Genomic DNA, 17,373 nt, shown 5'->3' on the forward strand with positions numbered 1-17,373 from the left:
GGGTGACAGACCCAGTCCTGGTGAGGAGGCCCTTCCTACTCCCCTCACCTCGCTGCTGCTGGTCGCCCCCAAACTCCAGAGCCATGCTCACCCCCTTGGATTCCCTGCTCCCCCCTCCCCATGCCAAGCCCAGCCTCTCCCCCTGCCCCAGAGATCCCTTCTCCTGAGGGAAGTTGTGGGGCCCTTAGGGTCAGGACTCCAAGCCCTGTGTCACGGCAGGGAACACCCCAGCTGATTGGTGACAGGCCTGGAAGCAAGGGTGGGGCCCTGAGCCCCCACGGGCTGTGTGGCCTTGGTCAGGTCACAGCCTCTCAGCCCAGCATCACAGCCTTGCACACCCCTCCAGGCCCACGTGCCTGAGATGTCACTCAGTCACACACACAGGCTCCAGCCCCACTCCCCACCCCCATGCAGGCACATGGAGGGCACACATGCACACACAGGGACATGTACACACATACAGGAACATACACACATGCACGGGGACACACCCACAGGCTCATCCCCCAGCCACCAGGATGCCACTTCATTATCTTACGTGTCGCTGCTGCAATAAAAAAATTAAAACATGAATATTCAAATGGTAAATGCTGGAGAGGGTGTGGAAAACAGTGAACCCTTGTACACTGTTGGTGGGAATGTAGTTTGGTACAGCAATTATGGAAAATGGTATGGAGATTCCTCAAAAAACTAAAAATATACTTACTATATGATACAATAATCCCACTCCTGGGCATATATCCAAAGGGAACCTTAGTACAGAAAGACACCTGCACCCCAATGTTCATAGCACTATTTACAATAGCCAAGACATGGAAACAGCTTAAATGTCCACCAACAGATGACTGGATACAGAAGCCATGTCATATGTATACAATGGAATACTACTCAGCCATAAAAAATAATATGCCAATTGCAGCAACATGGATGGCCCTGAAAAACGTCATTCTAAGTAAGCCAGAAAGAAAGAAAAACATATGACAACACTCATGTGGAATCTAAAAGAAATTAAAAATAGAAAACAAACTTATGGTTACCAGAGGGGAATGGGGTGGGAAGGGATGCACTGGGAGTTCAAGATTTGCAGATAGTGACTGGTAAATATAGAGCAACAAGTTTATACTACACAGCACAGGGAACCATAGTATCTTGTAGTAGCTCATGGTGAGAAAGGACATGAAAATGTATACACATATGTTCATGTATGACTGAAGCATTGTGCTGTACACCAGAAATTGACACATTGTAAACTGACTATACTTCAATAAAATAAAAATTTAAAAACCTGAACATTTAAAACGACCCTTGAGAGAAATGGCCCCATCTCACCAAAGGCAGGAAAACGCTGGGACACTACGGGGAGGAGGAGGCGAGATGGCGCTGAGAGGACGGGGGAGCAGGAGGGCAGCTATAGAGGGGCGCCAGGCAGGGGGCAAACGCGGAGAAGAGGGGACAGTTGCTCTGGCTCAAGGAACGCTTGCCAGCCAGATGCGTGACGTGGCCCTGTGGCATTTGGACAGGCCAGGGTGGGGCAGGGCTGAAAATGGTCCATGGGCTGACCTGGGCCTCTTTCTGGCTTCCAGCTGGGCTGGGGATGGAGGGACACGTGTGACCCAGCCTCCCCTAGCCAGTGTGAGCTGCGGAGCAACCTGGGCACAGGCTCAGCCGGGAAGGTCTGAAGCTTGGCCCCTGCCTGGGTAAGCTGTGTGCTTTCTGAATGCTGGACCTCTCTTGTCAACGTGCCACCCCACGCTGACACACGTACGTACACACACACACACCCTCCCAGTAGAGTGCCTTGTAGGAGATGCTCCATGTGGGGCCACCAGGTGACACAAGCTGGCAGTTGGGAAGAGGTACACACTGTGTTTGTTCCATTTGTACTTTTTGTTTCTTTGGTCAGGTTGGATATATTATCATTTGTTAATGCTCCTCTTCATTTTTATGTACTGAAATTTATTTATTTTTTGAATAGAAAACATGACGATTAGGCAAGTTAAATGGCTGAGAGGTGACACACACACTGGGGTGCATCATGAACCTCCTGGATCTTGGCTAATGATGGAAGTGGACACATGAAGGATTCCTGGTGTGACAAGTGAATGTAAGCATCTTGAAGCCCAGTCATGTGATGTTTCTACCTTAATGTTCTTTGAAATAAATGATTGCTTCCCCATGTTCCTGCTTTACTGAATTACCCACTGCGTTGATGAGTCAGCCTCAGATACCAAAACCTGCAAAGTAATATACCACATCATATGCTTTCACTCATGAAAAATAAATGCATTAGCTTCCTTTTTTTGAAGTAAGTCATTTTAAATTTGCATCTTATATTTGGTTATCAAGAGGCACGCAGAACCCTCCTATTTTAATGAGAACAGTGCTTCTGTGTCTTTTTATCACATACCTGCTTAATGTTAGGTGTGGTATTGCTAAGTCAGATCCACATCTAGTTTTTTTTTTTTTCAGCATAATAGGAAAATCCTGCTTCACACAGGTGCATGGTAGTAAACGAAGCAGTACACAACCTGCATGCCTTGCAATGCTTGTCTACTCCTGATTCAGGCTGCTCCAAAAATCATTTCATGAAAGTTCAGTGAAATTTTGCTTCACCTGGGAATCAGATGTTAAATCAGTCAGGCTCTCATAGTCCCATGACACTAATGAGGTTGGGTTAAGTTACTGTAAATAAATTTCTAACCCAAGCATTATTATCCTTTGTTACAGGAAAATATTAACAGAGTAGAATGCAAACCCCTGCGGTGCTGCACAGTGGCCTTGAAAGTATCTCCATCAACCATAGGATTAATTTCAGTCAAGTCACTGAGTGTAGGAACACAAAGTTTTCTTTTAATGACATTTTACCAAATACTGTAAAAACTATCACATTTTCCCCTTGCATTGACAGATTACACTTGTTTCTAGGGGAAGAGTTGACAGCATCCTCTCCCCAAGCATTCCCAAGGCCAAGGGGTTCTGGTGCCAGAGAAAATGAGTCAAAGCAGTGGAAACCCCTGTAAACTTGGAGCAGGCTGGGCCCACCAGCGCTCAGAGGAGGGGAGAGGAGGGGATGGGAAGGTGGGAGCTTGTCCTCCTGAGAAGGAGAACAGGGTGGGGTGGGCGGGGCACTGAGCATGCGGGATTGAGCAGCTGCAAACCAGCCTTGTGGCTAACTCATGCTCCATGTAGGAGTCTCAGAAGTGTCAGGGAGATGATTTGAAGAGGCCTCAATTTGGAGATGTAGCCTTAAGAGAATGGCTCAAGCACAAAACTATCAATTTATAAAAAGATGAAATTATATCCCTACATTATGCCTAGTTTAAAAAAATTAACCCCAGATGATTCAAGGATTTAAACATTAAGATAGAAATGCCAGCATTCTTAGTGGAAAGGAGAGTGAATGTCTCTAGCCCTCAGGGAGGGGAAGGATTTCTTAAGCAGGACAAGGAGTGCACTTACCATGAAGGCTGATGAACCTGACTATATTAAGATTAAGAACTTTATTCATCAAAAGACACCTTGGGGGAGGGTGTAGCTCAGTGGCACAGTGCGTGCTCAGCATGCATAAGGTCCTGGCTTCAATCCCCAGTGCCTCCATTAAAAGATAAATACCCCACTTGTTGGCATGTGAAGCTACCGAGCCCATAAAAACTAGCAACACCATGCCTCGCTCCCTCCATCACTCCCTCGTCTTCCCAGACCACATGCGCTCTGCACTGTCTATGGAGTGCACATTTACTCTTACCTTAACCTGAGCACCCAACCCCCACATCTCATGGCTTTTCTCTCGCCTTCTGAAACAGCCTGCTTTCTGTGCAGTATGTATTTCTCTAAATCAAAAAAAGATAAATAAATAAATCTAACTATCTCCCTCCCCCAAAACAAACAAGACACCTTAAAGAAGGTGAAAAGCAATTTAAACTAAAAGATATTCACAATACATAACAGTTGAAAAAAAATTAGTTAAGAGACTGAGACTTACTTTATACCCCCAAGACTTTTTTTACAACTTGTATGCATTATTATGTTGATTTTTAACATTAAATTGAAGAAATAAAAATCTCCAGTAAAGTTAGTTAAACTATCTCCTCTCAGATAACTGTTGGAGCCTAGATGATGTAATGAGGGAATTCAGCGCATTAAAATTATCCCCTTTATGTAAATGACTGACACTCTCCATTTACAGGATATAAAAAAAAAAAAAAAGCAAACACATCATAACTAATTATACGAACAAAACTGTTTGCATATCAGATGCCATTTATTCTAAAACAATTGTCAAAGAATATTTCTGGAAATGCACTGGAGAAAGTAGCAGAACATACATGGGAGACACACACCAACTTCAGGACAATGACTCCCTGTGGGGAGGGAAAGGAAAGATGCTTTAGTGGTATCTATTTTAAAGAAGAGAGAAGTGAGGCAACTGTGGAAAATGCTAACATTTTTAAGTGGAAGGGGGTGGTACATGAGTCTTTGTTATACAACTGTTTTGAATGTGTGAAATTTTTCATAATTTAAATTGGGGGTGGGGGGTCCAGGGGTAGGTAATTAGGTTGGTTATTTATTTATTTAACAGAAGTACTGGGGATCTGATTCCAGGGCCTCGTTTATGCTTAGCATGCGCTCTACCACTAAGCTATAGCCTCCTCCCCTATAATTTAAATTCTTACTTTAAAATTAAGCACACTGGGAAGAAGTGTGCATCAACACTAGTTTTCTCAGGATATTGGAAACAGGATTTGTCTACACTGGCTCGTTTTCTAGAATGACCAACTCTGATGTTTATATTTTAAAACATGTCAGACCTGTTTGAATGATTATGAATTGGTAACAAAGCAGAGAATCAGAAGACAGATCACAGGTTGCAGAAGACACAAGATGTAGAATCCGCAAGCCTGCCCTCCGCCTGCCCCACCTGCTGACTCTACAGAAACCTTCATGCCGGCACTGATGGTGACTGCCGTCCCCTTTCCCCCCGGTAACCATAAGTTTGTTCCCTATGTCTGTGAGTCTTTCTGTTTTCTAAATAATTTCATTTGTGTCTTTTTTTTTTGATTCCACATATAAAGTGATATCATATGGGATTTTTCTTTTTCTTTCTGATTTACTTCACTTAGAATGATGATCTCCAGGTCCACCATGTTGCTGTAAAGGGCATTATTTTATTTACTTTTTTATGGCTGAGTAGTATTCCATTATGTATGTATACCACATCTTTATCCATTCATCTGTCAATAGATATTTAAGTTGTTTGCATGTCTTGGCTGTTGTAAACAGTGCTGCTGCAAACACTGGGGTGCATGTGTCTTTTCAAATTATAGTTGTCTCTGGATATATGCCCAGGAGTGGGATTATTTATTTATTTTTAATGGCAGTGCTGGGGACTGAGCCCAGGACCTCGTGCATGCTAAGCAGGCACTCTACCACTGAGCTATACCCTGCCCCTTTATTGACTTGAATTGTCTGAGAGACCATTGTCCAGCCCTGTCTCTTCTTTGTAGCAATAGATTGAGAAGAGAGGCTGGTAGATGGCCAAGCCCACAGACATAGCCTGGTTACAGATCCTGCAGGTTGGGGGTGGGGGGGGGTAAGGAAACTGCTTCTCTTTCTCTTTCCTGAGACAGGGGTTACATTTATAAGAAAAGTTTATCTCTACTTCAGGGAATTGATAATGGTGCTTTTTTTTAATGTGTTAATAAAAACATGACAAAGTGGAGCTGGGGAGAGTGTAACTCAAGTGGTAAAGCACATGCTTAGCATGCATGAGGTCCTGGCTTCAATCCCCAGTAACGCCACTGAAAAAAATAATAAATGAATGAATGAATAAATAAACCTAATTATCTCCCCCCACCAAAAAAAAAAAAATTAAAACAAAACAAAACATTACAAAGTGGTCAACAGGATCATGAATAGAGCAAATTAAATCTTTTTAAAAATTCTTTAGGGGAGGTAATTAAGTGTACTTATTTTTTTTTTAATGGAAGTACTGGGGATGGAACCCAGGGCCTCATACATGCTAAGCACGTGCTCTAGGCTGAGCTGTACCCTACCCCCAAAGCAAGTGAAGGATTTTGAAGGACACTTCATTTCCTCATCCCCCCTCCTCTGCCCTGTGGGATGCAAGTTGAGTAAATCCTGTTTTGGAAGGGAGTGCGTGGCTCCAGACTTGATGTCCTGCTCTTCAGATTGTTATTTATCAAACTCATTTTCTCACATATGGGAAGGATTGTCACCTGGGGAATGGCCATGGGTCTCAACCCGTGGGCTCCAGCTAGTTCAAGGGCTTCCTGGTACAAAAGCTACTTAAACCCCTGGCTCCACAGAAGGCAGCAGTCACCACGGTATTCTTTTATGATTCGTGACAAAAGCAAAGCAAAAAGAATGACATAAATGACCAACAACAAAAAACACCCTGAACTCCCTGGCACGTTCATCATCCTGGGCAGCTTTATTCTCTGTAAATGTCCCTCGTTGTTGGACTTTTTCATTTATTAAAATATCTCCCCAGAGGGGAGAGGGTACAGCTCTGTGGTAGATCACGTGCTTAGCTTGCATGAGGTTCTGGGTTCAATCTCCAGTACCTGTTTTAAAAAATTTTTTAAATAAAAATAAGTATTTCCCCAGATTTCATTATCACCTTCATGGATCACAGTTTAGGAGACTGGCAGGGAGGAGATTTACTTTCCCATTGCATCTAAAAAGGATGTATTTTATTTAAAACAAAGCTTTTCCTGAAACAAGAGGTGATTTTTTTTTTAATGCGGTCAATGTGCATTCCACACTGTTCCCCGCACGTACTAGGTAAGCCAACCACACTGCTAAAACAGAAGGCGGGAAACTCACGGGATTTATGGTCTGCCTATTACACAGAAGCCTATTACTCTGTTTAAGGAATTAAAAAAGATATCTTGAGATTGGAGAATTAACTAAAAATGTCATTGTAGTTCGAATAGACTTTCTTCCTTTGTAGGAAGTGTGCCAAGTTATCTAGTTAATGTTGTATTTTAAACACACACATACAAATATAAACAGTATGGAAGGATAAGATGACAAATGATACTCCCTTTTCTAACTAATTTTCATAACATACTCTCAGACTTCTTTTTTTTCCTTTCCCATATCTGGGCATATAGATTTAACTCATTCCTTTCTATTAAACTTTCTGTTACAAAAAACAGATCAAAAGGAGGTAGAGAAACAGTGTAAGGAACCCAATCTATCTATTGTTCAGCTTCAAAATAACCAGTAATCTAGTTTGTATTTTATTTCCTACATTTACATTGTTCAGAGGCAAAGTCTAGATGTATCATTTCATTTGTAAATATTTCCTAATCACCGTTGACCCTTGAACACCACCAGGATTAGAACCGACACGCCGAACAGTGGAAAATCCACTGATAACTCACAGCTCCCCCCCCCCCGTATACCGGGTTCCTCCCTGCCTGCCACCAGGCAGGTGGAGTCAGCCAACTCCCAAGTGTACTTACTACTGAAAACATCCACGCCCAAGGGGGCCTGTGCAGTTCGAACCCGTGTTGTTAAAGGGTCGACTGTATTTAATTTTACTACTAGATCTTAACTTTTTACAGTAGTGTTAGATTAATAGAAAAATTGAGCAGATAGGAGAGTTCCATATTGTATCTTAGCAGTTTCCCCTGTCATTGTGTCCTTTATAGAGTGTATTACATACACTGTTGATAATCTGTAAAGTCAACAACCAACAGTGACATTTTACTATGAAGCAGTCCCTACTTATTCCCATTTCCTTAATTGTTACCATCTATCCCTTTTCTGTTCCAGGACCCTCACATTGCCTGTCATCATTGCCACCTCCTTAGGCTCCTCTTGGTTGTGACATTTTCCCAGGCTTCTATAGGTTTTGATGACCTTAACAGATTTGAGGTGCACAGGATGCCCCTAGTGGAAATCGTGTAAGGTTTTCGCCAAGATTAGAGTGAGATTATAGGTTTTTGGGAGGAATATCACAGGTCAAGGACCATTTTCATCACATCATGCAAGTTTTCCTCTCTCCAAACAAGTTGTTTGAGGTGTTGGAGCGTGCGTTTTCTGGAAAGAGGTCTTGAATGGTGGGGGCAGGCACTCAGCTGGGGCTGAGGGTCCCACCTCCCGCTCCGTGAGCAGCTGCATGGTCCCCCAAGGTGGGCAGGAGTGGTTCCTAGGGCTGGGGGAGACCTCAGCCTGGAGAGAGGGGCCTTCTAGAAGACATGGAGGACGGTGGAGTCTTCCAAGCCGCGTGGGTTCTGTTCTTCCGCCGCCCCACTTCGTCCCCTGCTCCCATTCCCGGATTCCCTCCGCTTGGCACCCAAGGAGCCCCATCTGTGCAGCCAGCCAGAGACCCTGGCAAACTCCAGCCTAGCAGGCCTGGGGGGTGTTCCAGGCCCCTTAGCCCACAGAGTTGGTGACTGACAGCGTTCCTGCTCGGGGATCGCTGGTTCGGAGAGGCGCTGGGACACGGCGGCCCCGGGGATGCGGGTCTGGGCGTGTGGAAGGGGTGGGGCCAGGCAGTAGGAGGCCGCCTTCCCCAGCTCCATCCCTCCCTCCACCCCGCGACTGGCAGATGCTGCTCCCGGCACTGCTCCGGTGCCTGGGGCTTCCTCGCTCCCTAAGTCTGAGATAGATTCGAGACGACAGGCAAGTCACAACCCAGAGACCCTCTACGTGGAGCTGTGGATGCTGCCCATGCTGTTCGGTGAGTGAGCCGGGAGCCCGCGCCCTTGGATGCCCGCAGGTCGCATCCGGTCCGGTTCTGCCCACGTCACTACTCACTGGTGGGGCTCTGTCGTGCCCCTGAAGTTTCCCGGAATACTGGACCCTCCGTGGGCCAGTCTGGGTGGACTCCGGACCCGAAGGCCCCTTCCCTTCCTGACCCTGGGCCTCGAGGTTCAGCACCCCTCCCCTCCCCTCCGCAGGCCTGGAAGGTGAACTGACGGCGCTCCACCAGTGGTTCCGGGTCTTCCTCGTGGTGAGCGCGGTCCCAGGATGCGGAGTCCTGATCTTCATTATTGGACCGCCCTTCTACTAGTGTTTTACAATGCTCCTCATCGTGGCGATGTCTTTCCAGCTTCGGATCCGCGACAACCGAGATAGGGGTTTCAGGGGCCCCAGCAGAGAATGATTCCTCCACCCAGGAGCCCGGGAAGGTGAATTTCGTTCCCCGCATCTTTGAGGCTCATTCCAGTTCTTTAGTCTGGGGGCCTGGGACAGTTTCGAAAACAGCCACCAATTCTTAAAAACCCCTGGGTGTGGGTCCAGGCTCCCCAGCAGGGAGAATGATAAGTTTGGGAAGGAGTCTGTGGCTAGACCCAAAGGTGAAAATCTAACACATCTGTGCACTCTGGGGCGAGGGTCCTCGGAGCAGCGTCTTTAGGGGATGTCTTCCGCAGAGTCTCCTGCGGACCTGCCCTACCACTTAGATAACCAGGACAGCGGGTTTCCAAGCTTAGTACCTAGACCAGCGGAATCCGCATCACCCGGGAGCTTGTTAGAACTGCAAACTCTGGCTCCCATCCTGACCCATGGAATCGGAAACTAGGGGTGGCACCGTGTAATCTGTGTTTTAACACGCCCTCCAGGTAATTCTGATACACACCAGAGTTTGAAAACCATCACTCTAGGGTCATCTCCTCAAGGCCTGCACCCAACTTGCTGCTTTCTTTTTATTTTAGCCAGAGCCCGGAGCAGACGGGTGCTAATTTCTTTGCGGGCCTCGGGCGTTCGGTTTAAGGCTGGGGCCGGTGCTGAGACCCTTATCCAGACGTCTGCTGGTGGCGGACCTCACCACAGGGACGGCATTTCTGCTAGATGGAGTCCAGGAGGCTAAGGCGCCATGAAAGACGCGATGACGATGGGTGTGGGGACCACCATCCTTAATTCTGTTACCTTCAATTTATTGCAAGCTTGAGCTTTTAAGGAAAGTTTCAGTGGTTTTATAGTAAATGATCTTTATTGATTTTGTCTTTTTTGTTTTGTTTAAGTGAAAGCAAGCTTACTTAGAGAGACACACACTCCATAGAGAATGCCAGTGGTCTCAAGGCAAGAGAGAGAACAACTCATTGGTTTTATCTTGGTCAGTGTTCTTTCCAGGTTATGATGGAGAAAGGAAAAAAAAAAAAAACCAATCTCAAAAACTGGTTTCATCTCCTCACAGTGTTGGGAGGGGGTGATGGAATCTGAGGAGTCCCCAGTACCCTGGCTCTGGAATCCAGCTGGCCTTTCCTGCCTGGGTCCCCACCAGGAAGAAGGGGGAGCATCAGGGAGGGAGATGCCTGTTTTGGGGAGTGCAGCCCAGCAGTCCAGGCAGGTGAAGGGAAACAACTATTCCTTGGTTGGTGTACCCCCGCTCTCTGCTAGCTTTTCAGGAACAATTCAGCTGCAGCTGTGAGCCCTTCAAAGCCAGTTTGGAGGGAACTGAAGAATTTAAATGGAAACGTGTGTGGAATATGTCTAGTGGTTGTGTTTGGCAAGTGAAGTTGATGCTCCTGGATAGTTACAGCTGGGTAATCTTTGTAGAGGTGGAGAACAGAGAAATAGCTGGTGATGGAGAGGGCACTGAGTCAACGACCTGTTTATTTCCCCCTGTAGAATAGGATGGGATGGTGTCTGGGTGTGATGCTGGGGGAGGGAGAGGCTCACAACCTAGAGGCAGATGGGGATGATAGTGGCCCTCAAGCCCTGTGAGAGCAAGAGGGAGGCAAACCCAGGGCCCTGGAGGAGGGGCCAGCTTCTGGAAGGTGGAACATATGTAACAGGAGGCCCACAGGGCGGGGTTCTGGGAGACTTTTGGAGAGATTCCTTCTGTCTGAAGAGAAAAAATACTCACTCTCTTTTTTTTAATTGAAGTATAATCAGTTTACAATGTTGTGTCAATTTCTGATGTACGGCATAATGTTTCAGTCATACATATACATAACATATATTCTTTTTCATATTCTTTTTATTATAATTTACTACAAGACACTAAATATAGTTCCCTATGCTATATAGTAGGACCTTTGCTTATGTACTTTATATATAGTAGCAGTATCTGTAAATCTCAAACTCCCAATTTATCCCTTCCTACCCCCTTTCCCCTCAGTAACCATAAGCTTGTTTTCCATGTGTGTGAGTCTGTTTCTGTTTTGTAAATAACTTCATTTGTCTTTTTTTTTTTAAGACTAAATACATAAGTGATATCATATGGCATTTTTCTTTCTCTTTCTGACTTCACTTAGAATGATGATCTCCAGGTCCATCCATGTTGCTGCAAATGACATTTTATTTTTTATGGCTGAGTAATATTCCATTATATATATACCACAACTTCTTTATCCAGTCATCTGTTGATGGACATTTAGATTGCTTACATTTGGCTATTGTAAATAGTGCTACTATGAACATTGGGGTTCATGTGTCTTTTCAAATTATGGTTCCCTCTGGGTAAAATGCCCAGGAGTGGAATTGCTTTATAATATGGTAAGTATATTTTTAGCTTTTTTAGGTATTGCCATACTGTTTTCCGTAATGGCTGTACCAAACTGCAAAGAATACTCTTATTTACACTTTTCTTGACCTCTGATTGCTTAATCTATGACTATTAATCAACATTTCTCTAAGGAAGAAACATTAAATGCTTGTATACTACTCTCATACCTAATAATCACAAACAACACTTTTACAAGTGTAATTTGCTCCAATTTTTAAATGAATGTATATATTGAATTAAACTTGTAAAATTTAACTAAATCACAAATCTGATAGATTCTCTTAAGTGCTAAAAGTGGCTAGAACATTTAAAAAAATATTTGCTATCATCTGAGAGCTTAAGTACCAGGTCCTGTTCAGCTTTAGATACGTGATATTATCAATATTCAAAACGGCCCCATGAAATAGATCCTCTGATTATGGCCTTGAAATTCAAACATGGAAAAACGAAGCAACTTGCTCACGGTCACACAGGCAGCTAAGATTGGAGTCCAGGGTCCCATGCCATGTGCCCCTTTATCATTGTAGTGAATACTGAATACATTGTAACAGTTTCATTAAAACCAGTTAGAGAAATGCTAATATCTTTTATAGTAATCACTTCCTTGTCTTTGTTTGTAGTTTTATCATCTAAGCATTTGCTCCTGCACGTTATATGTAAGTTTTACTTTATTTCTGAAAAAGTAGAAAAATACATATTGGATGATGTTGTTTCCAGCACTATTTATTCAGCACGGTTTATGAGATTGATCCATTTTGTTGCCTGTAGTTGTGTTTCATTCGTCTCCTTGTTGTGTAGCCGTTTTTCCTTTATTTTTTATTTTTAATTGAAGTATAGTTGGTTTACAGTCTTGTGTTCCTTCTTGTGTAGTCTTTCACTGTATTTATGTTCATATATACACATTTATATCACAAATCATTTATCCTTCCTGATATTGATGGGCTTTTGGGTTTTCTCCAGGTTTAGGCTAGTGTAATGAATATGACACTGAACAGTCTTGTGTAGGTTTCTGTATTTGTCAGCTCAGGATACAATAACAGAATACCACATTTATTTTCTCAGGATTCTGGAGATTAGAAGTTCAAGTTCCAGGATACCACTGTGGGTGGTTTCTGGAGTGACCTCTGTCCTTGGTCTGCAGATGGCTGCCTTCTCTCTGGGTCCAAATGGCCTTGGATGAGCTGAGAAGGAGGGGTGGAGGGGTTGGGGAGGGAGAGTTTCTGGTGTTTCATCCTAGAAGGACACCAGTCCTATCAGATTAGGGCTCCACCCTGAGGACTTCACTTAACCTTAATTTGGCCCCCTCTCCAGGTACAGCCCCACTGGGGGTGGGGCTTCTACAAAGGAACTTTGGGGAAGGATACAGCTCAGTCTGTAACAGTCTCCTGGGGCACACGCATGTAGTTTTGCCCTTTGCATTTAATATATACTTTACAGGCATACGGTGTTTTATTGTGCTTTCCTTTATTGCACTTCAAAGATACTGTGTTAGTTTACAAATTACAGGTTTGTGGTAATCCTGCCTTGTCAGGTGATGGTCAGCATTTTTTAGCAAGAAAATATTTTTATTTATTTATTTTGGCAGTTTTTGGGGGGTGGGAATTAGGTTTGTTTGTTTGTTTGTTTGTTTGTGGAGGGACTTGGGATGGAACCCAGGATCCGTGCATGCTAAGTACGAGCTCTACCACTGAGCTCTACCCTCCTTCCACCAGAAAATACTGTTAAATTAAGGTGTGAATGTTGTTTTTTTAGACAACTCTCTTGCACATCTGTAGACTACAGTGAAGTATAGGGGTCACTTTTACATGCACTGGGAAGCCAAAACTTTGTGTGACTTGCTTTATTGCAATATTTGCTTTATTGCATGGTCTGGAACTGAACTTGCAGTATTTCCAAGGTCTGCCTGTACCTGGAATTTAATAGAAGATTCTATTGAGTTAATTGCAGCTTCCCATGCAGTTTTAAGAAATAGTCCAGAGGGGGAGGGGATAACTCCGTGGAAGAATGTGTGCCTAGCAAGCACGAGGTCCTGGGTTCAATCCTCAGTACCACCATTAAAAATCAATAAATAAAAATGTAATTGCCTCCCCACAAATAAAGTAATAAATAAAAAATATAATAATAAAAATCCAAGATTCTTTGTTCACTTCTCCCAGTTTCACATAATGGTGACATTTTGAGGAACTGTAGTAAGCCATCACAACCAGGACATTGCTATGGGCTTTCTTCCCTAGTTTCATTTGCACTCATTTGTGTCTGTGTGTGTGTGTGTGTGAATTAGGGTCTACACAATTTTCTCACCTACATAGGTCTGTGTGTCCACCGTCACAGTCAGATCCTCGATGTTGTCTTCTTCATAAACACAGCTGCTTCCTTGGCCCCCTCTCAGCAGTTGATTTTTTGTATGAGGTAGTGTCACATTTGTTTCCATTTCTTTTTTAAGTGATCTGTATTCAGTGGTCTTGGCATCCTTTATTCACAGGATCATCCTTTCCCCACTTCTCCGAAGCACCACCCCTGCTGTAAATCGTCTCCACGTATGTATGAGTCCACTTTACAGTTCTTCCATTCGTTGGTCTGTTTCTTTCTTCTTACATCGGAACCGCGCTGCCTTAATTACTACTGCACCTTTAAACAGATGTTGCTATCTAGTAGAAAAAGCTCTGTTTCTTATTTTTCTTCTGCAAACATTGTCTTGGCTTTTCTTGGCCCTTTGTATTTCTGACTAGTTTCCAAGGCGGGGGCGGGTATACCCCAGTGGCAGAGCATGTGCTTAGCATGCATGGTGTGCTGGGTTCAATCCCCAGTCCCACCATTAAAAATAAATGAACAAACCTAATTACCTCCCCCCAACCCAGAAACAAGAAAGCTGACTAGTTTCTGAATGAATTTTCCACAGCAGGACCAGTTTTGACCTCTCATTCTCAGAGCTAGAGCGAATTCACACTGTCGTTTCTTCTCTCACAAAAGGGGGCTTCAAGGCAGCAGCTGTGTGTTCCCCATCAATGTTGTCACGTTCATCTGACCTCAGGCTCTGGTCTCTAATACACTCTGGAAGGAGCTGGGACACTGGGAGGATGGTTCTTACAAACCTTTGGCTCTATAACCTCCTGCCATGAAATGAGGAGTGAAAAAGCCAAGCTATGTCAAGTTTAGATCCCCCCTCTCCTTTTCTGAATATAATTAGGTGACAGGGCTGTAGAAACTAGTCATCTCTGGTGGAACTGAGCTGGGAGCGGCTATTGGGAACCTCGGGCCATCTTGCCTCCCGTGTATTGCAGTGGGTCCCAGGATCAACATCTGATCTGCAGCAGTGTGAGAAGGGATGAAGCTCTCAGGCTGGAAGGGCCTTCTGGAATTGTCCTAAGTTGGGGCAGGAAGGCCGAGCCTCAACCCCCTACATCCATCCGTCACTGGGGGTGGGGCTGCTCCAGAAGGGAGCAGGACCCTGGGCGGAGCCGCCATCCTCAGAGGAGGTGATCCTTCTGACTGACCTCTGAGAGTTGCTGCCTGGTACCTGTGCTGCCTGTAGCTGAGGGATGTGCTCCGGGATCCTGGAGGGTGGTCTGGGAGGCACCGTTCAGATCTGCTTCCCAGGTGTGCACTGGGAGCAACAACTCCAGCACCCCGGGGGGTCCTCATGTCTTAGGATAAACTTAGAAGGGTTTATCCATATATGGACTCATCGTCCCCTCCTGTTCTGTCCTTTGTACGGTCCCCTAAACCTCATTTGGCACCTCCGCTGGTCTCAGTGTCTTGCCTGGATGTATTACCCTGACCTTCATCGCAGAGAGGTCAGCATCCCCTTCTTGGGTCTTGCCTGCTGTACATTTCCACGCAGACAACACAGGGCCACAGAGCAGCAAGAGAAGGCCAAGCAGAACCCGAGACCGCACCCTTCCCTGCCCTCCCTGTCGACACCGAGTCTCCCTACTCCCGGCCCTCGCGGTGAGTCATCCCTGTCCAGGTGCTGACCTGCAGTTCCCAGAGGGCTCAGGCAGCAGCTGGAGCACCATGTGCCCTTCTAAAAGTGTTCTCACCTTTGTGAACCAGGGTGGGAAGCCAATGCTGCAGGGACAGGAAGCACCAGGGCCTCACGTGGGTCGCTCGGTCAGGGTAGGGCCTCCTTTCACATTTCTGCTCCTCTGCCCTGAGTTCTGTCGGTGATGGAGCGCTACGTACATGTGACTGACGTGAATACACACAGCTTCCTGGGGGAGGGCAGCTTGTCCTGGGCCAACACTGGATCATCCATGGAGGTGTGGGCCTGACAGCTGCTTGGTGCCAGATCATGTGATCGGACCCGGTGGGTCCCCTGGCCATGTTGCCCACTCCTGCTCTTTTTGACATAAAGTGGGTCCCTTGGTCTGAGGTGATACCATGTGCGACCCTGTATTGGTGGTTTCAACATTGTTTAGAGATGCTGGTTGAGGTCCTGTGGGCAAACTTATATCTGTAAAATGTGTCTATTCCCATCAGAATTAACTGCTGCCCCTATCAGGGTAGAAGGGACTCCACTGTCATCAGCTTTGTTGATGCTGCAACAAACAGGGGACCGTTACCCAATCGGAACTTGTTCTGCTTGCCACACGACAGCCAAGGTGTTGGGGCAAGGAATAGCAACTTTATTTGCAAAGACCGGCAGACCCAGAGAATGGCACACTACTGTCTTGGATAGCCATCCTGCTCCAGTCAGAATGCAGGCTCATTTTATACAAAAAACAAAACAGAACAAAACAGGGGAAGGGGTGTGGTTGGTTGTTGCAAACTTCTTGCTGCAGGCATTCTTTGTTCTTTCAGCCATCCATGTGGGTCAGGTCATGCTGTCCTTGTAAACCTCCAACAAAACAAAGGTTATTCTCTGGTTTGCAACTTGCTATCTCTATGTAAATGCAGAAGAGCTACCATCCTTAAAGGTCAGAGCCCCTAGAATAGGCTCTCCTGTAGATGTCAGGCTAAAGGCAACATTGTTTCACAAAAGGTGCAGAGCTGGCAAGACTAAGCCTGGAAAGCAGGGAGGGCACAGTGGTTGAAATTAAAGGAACAGATCCAATATAGAGTCAGATTTGTTCTCTATTACAGCACTAGGAAAGCCTTTGCTAAGCATTCACTCTTAAAACACTGGCTGTGATCCAGCATCCAAGTAGCCTGAGAATCAGCAGTTCTAGATGTCTCTTGCACTAGTCACCACTAGCTTCACTCACTGCATGTAACTTTTTCAAGGAAAGAACAGTGTCTAAACATTCTTTCCTAGTGCTATTCAAGTCTCCATATATCTAATGTGGGGACATTCTTTTAAATGAGGAGGGATTGGCTTTGTCATTTATTGGGTGTGAAATCACTCGTTATAACAAAACTTCTCATGAGCAAGAGCCCTGCTGCCCCAGGTCTTCCGTTCAGTTAGCCATGTGCATCACTCACTGGGTACAGCTCTTCCCCTGAAAGACACTGTGCCTAAGATGTCCTGCATCCCAGATAGTGACAACAGCACTCTGCCCACCGTGAAAGCAAGGCTTCGATGCAGTGCAGAAGTTGGTCTCATCTGTTCCCTGTAAGGGCACTGGGCATGGTGAGCATTTCAGAATTCTGAGAAAACAGCTTCTTTCCATCTGTTAAATTATTTACTACATGCTTTAAACTCTGGAAATAACAATATTTCTGTGAAAAAAAAAACTGAGCTTAAGATTTCTATTACGTAGCCAGCAAGAACATCGAAATATTGAAAATCTAGAACAGGATTTTACATGCCCTGGAAAAGGCTTTCCCAACCATTCACTGAAAAAACATCAGGTATGACTAGCACCCAAGCAGCCAGAGAAAGTGAACCATCCAGGGCTGTTAATCTATGCACTGCTAGCTTCATTCACAGTCTAACTTTTTGTGACTGA

At 45.1% G+C, this 17,373-nt stretch overlaps 1 protein-coding gene across 5 annotated transcripts; it reads left to right on the top strand.

Moving 5' to 3' along the window:
* The first annotated feature begins 1,088 nt into the window (after positions 1 to 1,088).
* On the top strand, positions 1,089 to 9,973 carry LOC105103238 (uncharacterized). 5 transcript variants are annotated; one of them, XR_010378227.1, is made up of 6 exons: positions 1,089 to 1,856; positions 1,976 to 2,104; positions 4,807 to 4,981; positions 7,804 to 8,713; positions 8,934 to 9,164; positions 9,690 to 9,973. XR_010378227.1 is itself a non-coding variant. In XM_064480484.1 (6 exons), the coding sequence occupies exons 2-5, from the start codon at positions 4,942 to 4,944 to the stop codon at positions 9,137 to 9,139; spliced, it is 279 nt and encodes a 92-aa protein (XP_064336554.1). In that variant the 5' UTR covers positions 1,089 to 2,104; positions 4,807 to 4,941; the 3' UTR covers positions 9,140 to 9,164; positions 9,690 to 9,973. The 5 variants fall into 5 exon arrangements, 1 of the variants encoding a protein (XP_064336554.1); XM_064480484.1 differs by having other exon boundaries at positions 1,089 to 2,104; positions 8,582 to 8,713; positions 8,934 to 8,986; positions 9,086 to 9,164; XR_010378228.1 differs by having other exon boundaries at positions 1,595 to 1,697.
* The last annotated feature ends 7,400 nt before the right edge of the window (positions 9,974 to 17,373 follow it).

This window comes from Camelus dromedarius, chromosome 29 (genome assembly GCF_036321535.1).
Source record: "Camelus dromedarius isolate mCamDro1 chromosome 29, mCamDro1.pat, whole genome shotgun sequence".
Lineage (NCBI taxonomy): Eukaryota > Metazoa > Chordata > Mammalia > Artiodactyla > Camelidae > Camelus > Camelus dromedarius.

What these genes read in the sequence shown, in the direction of transcription:
- LOC105103238 (XM_064480484.1), top strand. Translation starts at nt 4,942, where the DNA reads ATGCCGGCACTGATGGTGACTGCCGTCCCCTTTCCCCCCG. An exon ending in TGCCGTCCCCTTTCCCCCCG is followed by an intron (nt 4,982 to 8,581) that starts GTAACCATAAGT and finishes CGCGACTGGCAG; the next exon opens with ATGCTGCTCCCGGCACTGCT. An exon ending in GATGCTGCCCATGCTGTTCG is followed by an intron (nt 8,714 to 8,933) that starts GTGAGTGAGCCG and finishes TCCCCTCCGCAG; the next exon opens with GCCTGGAAGGTGAACTGACG.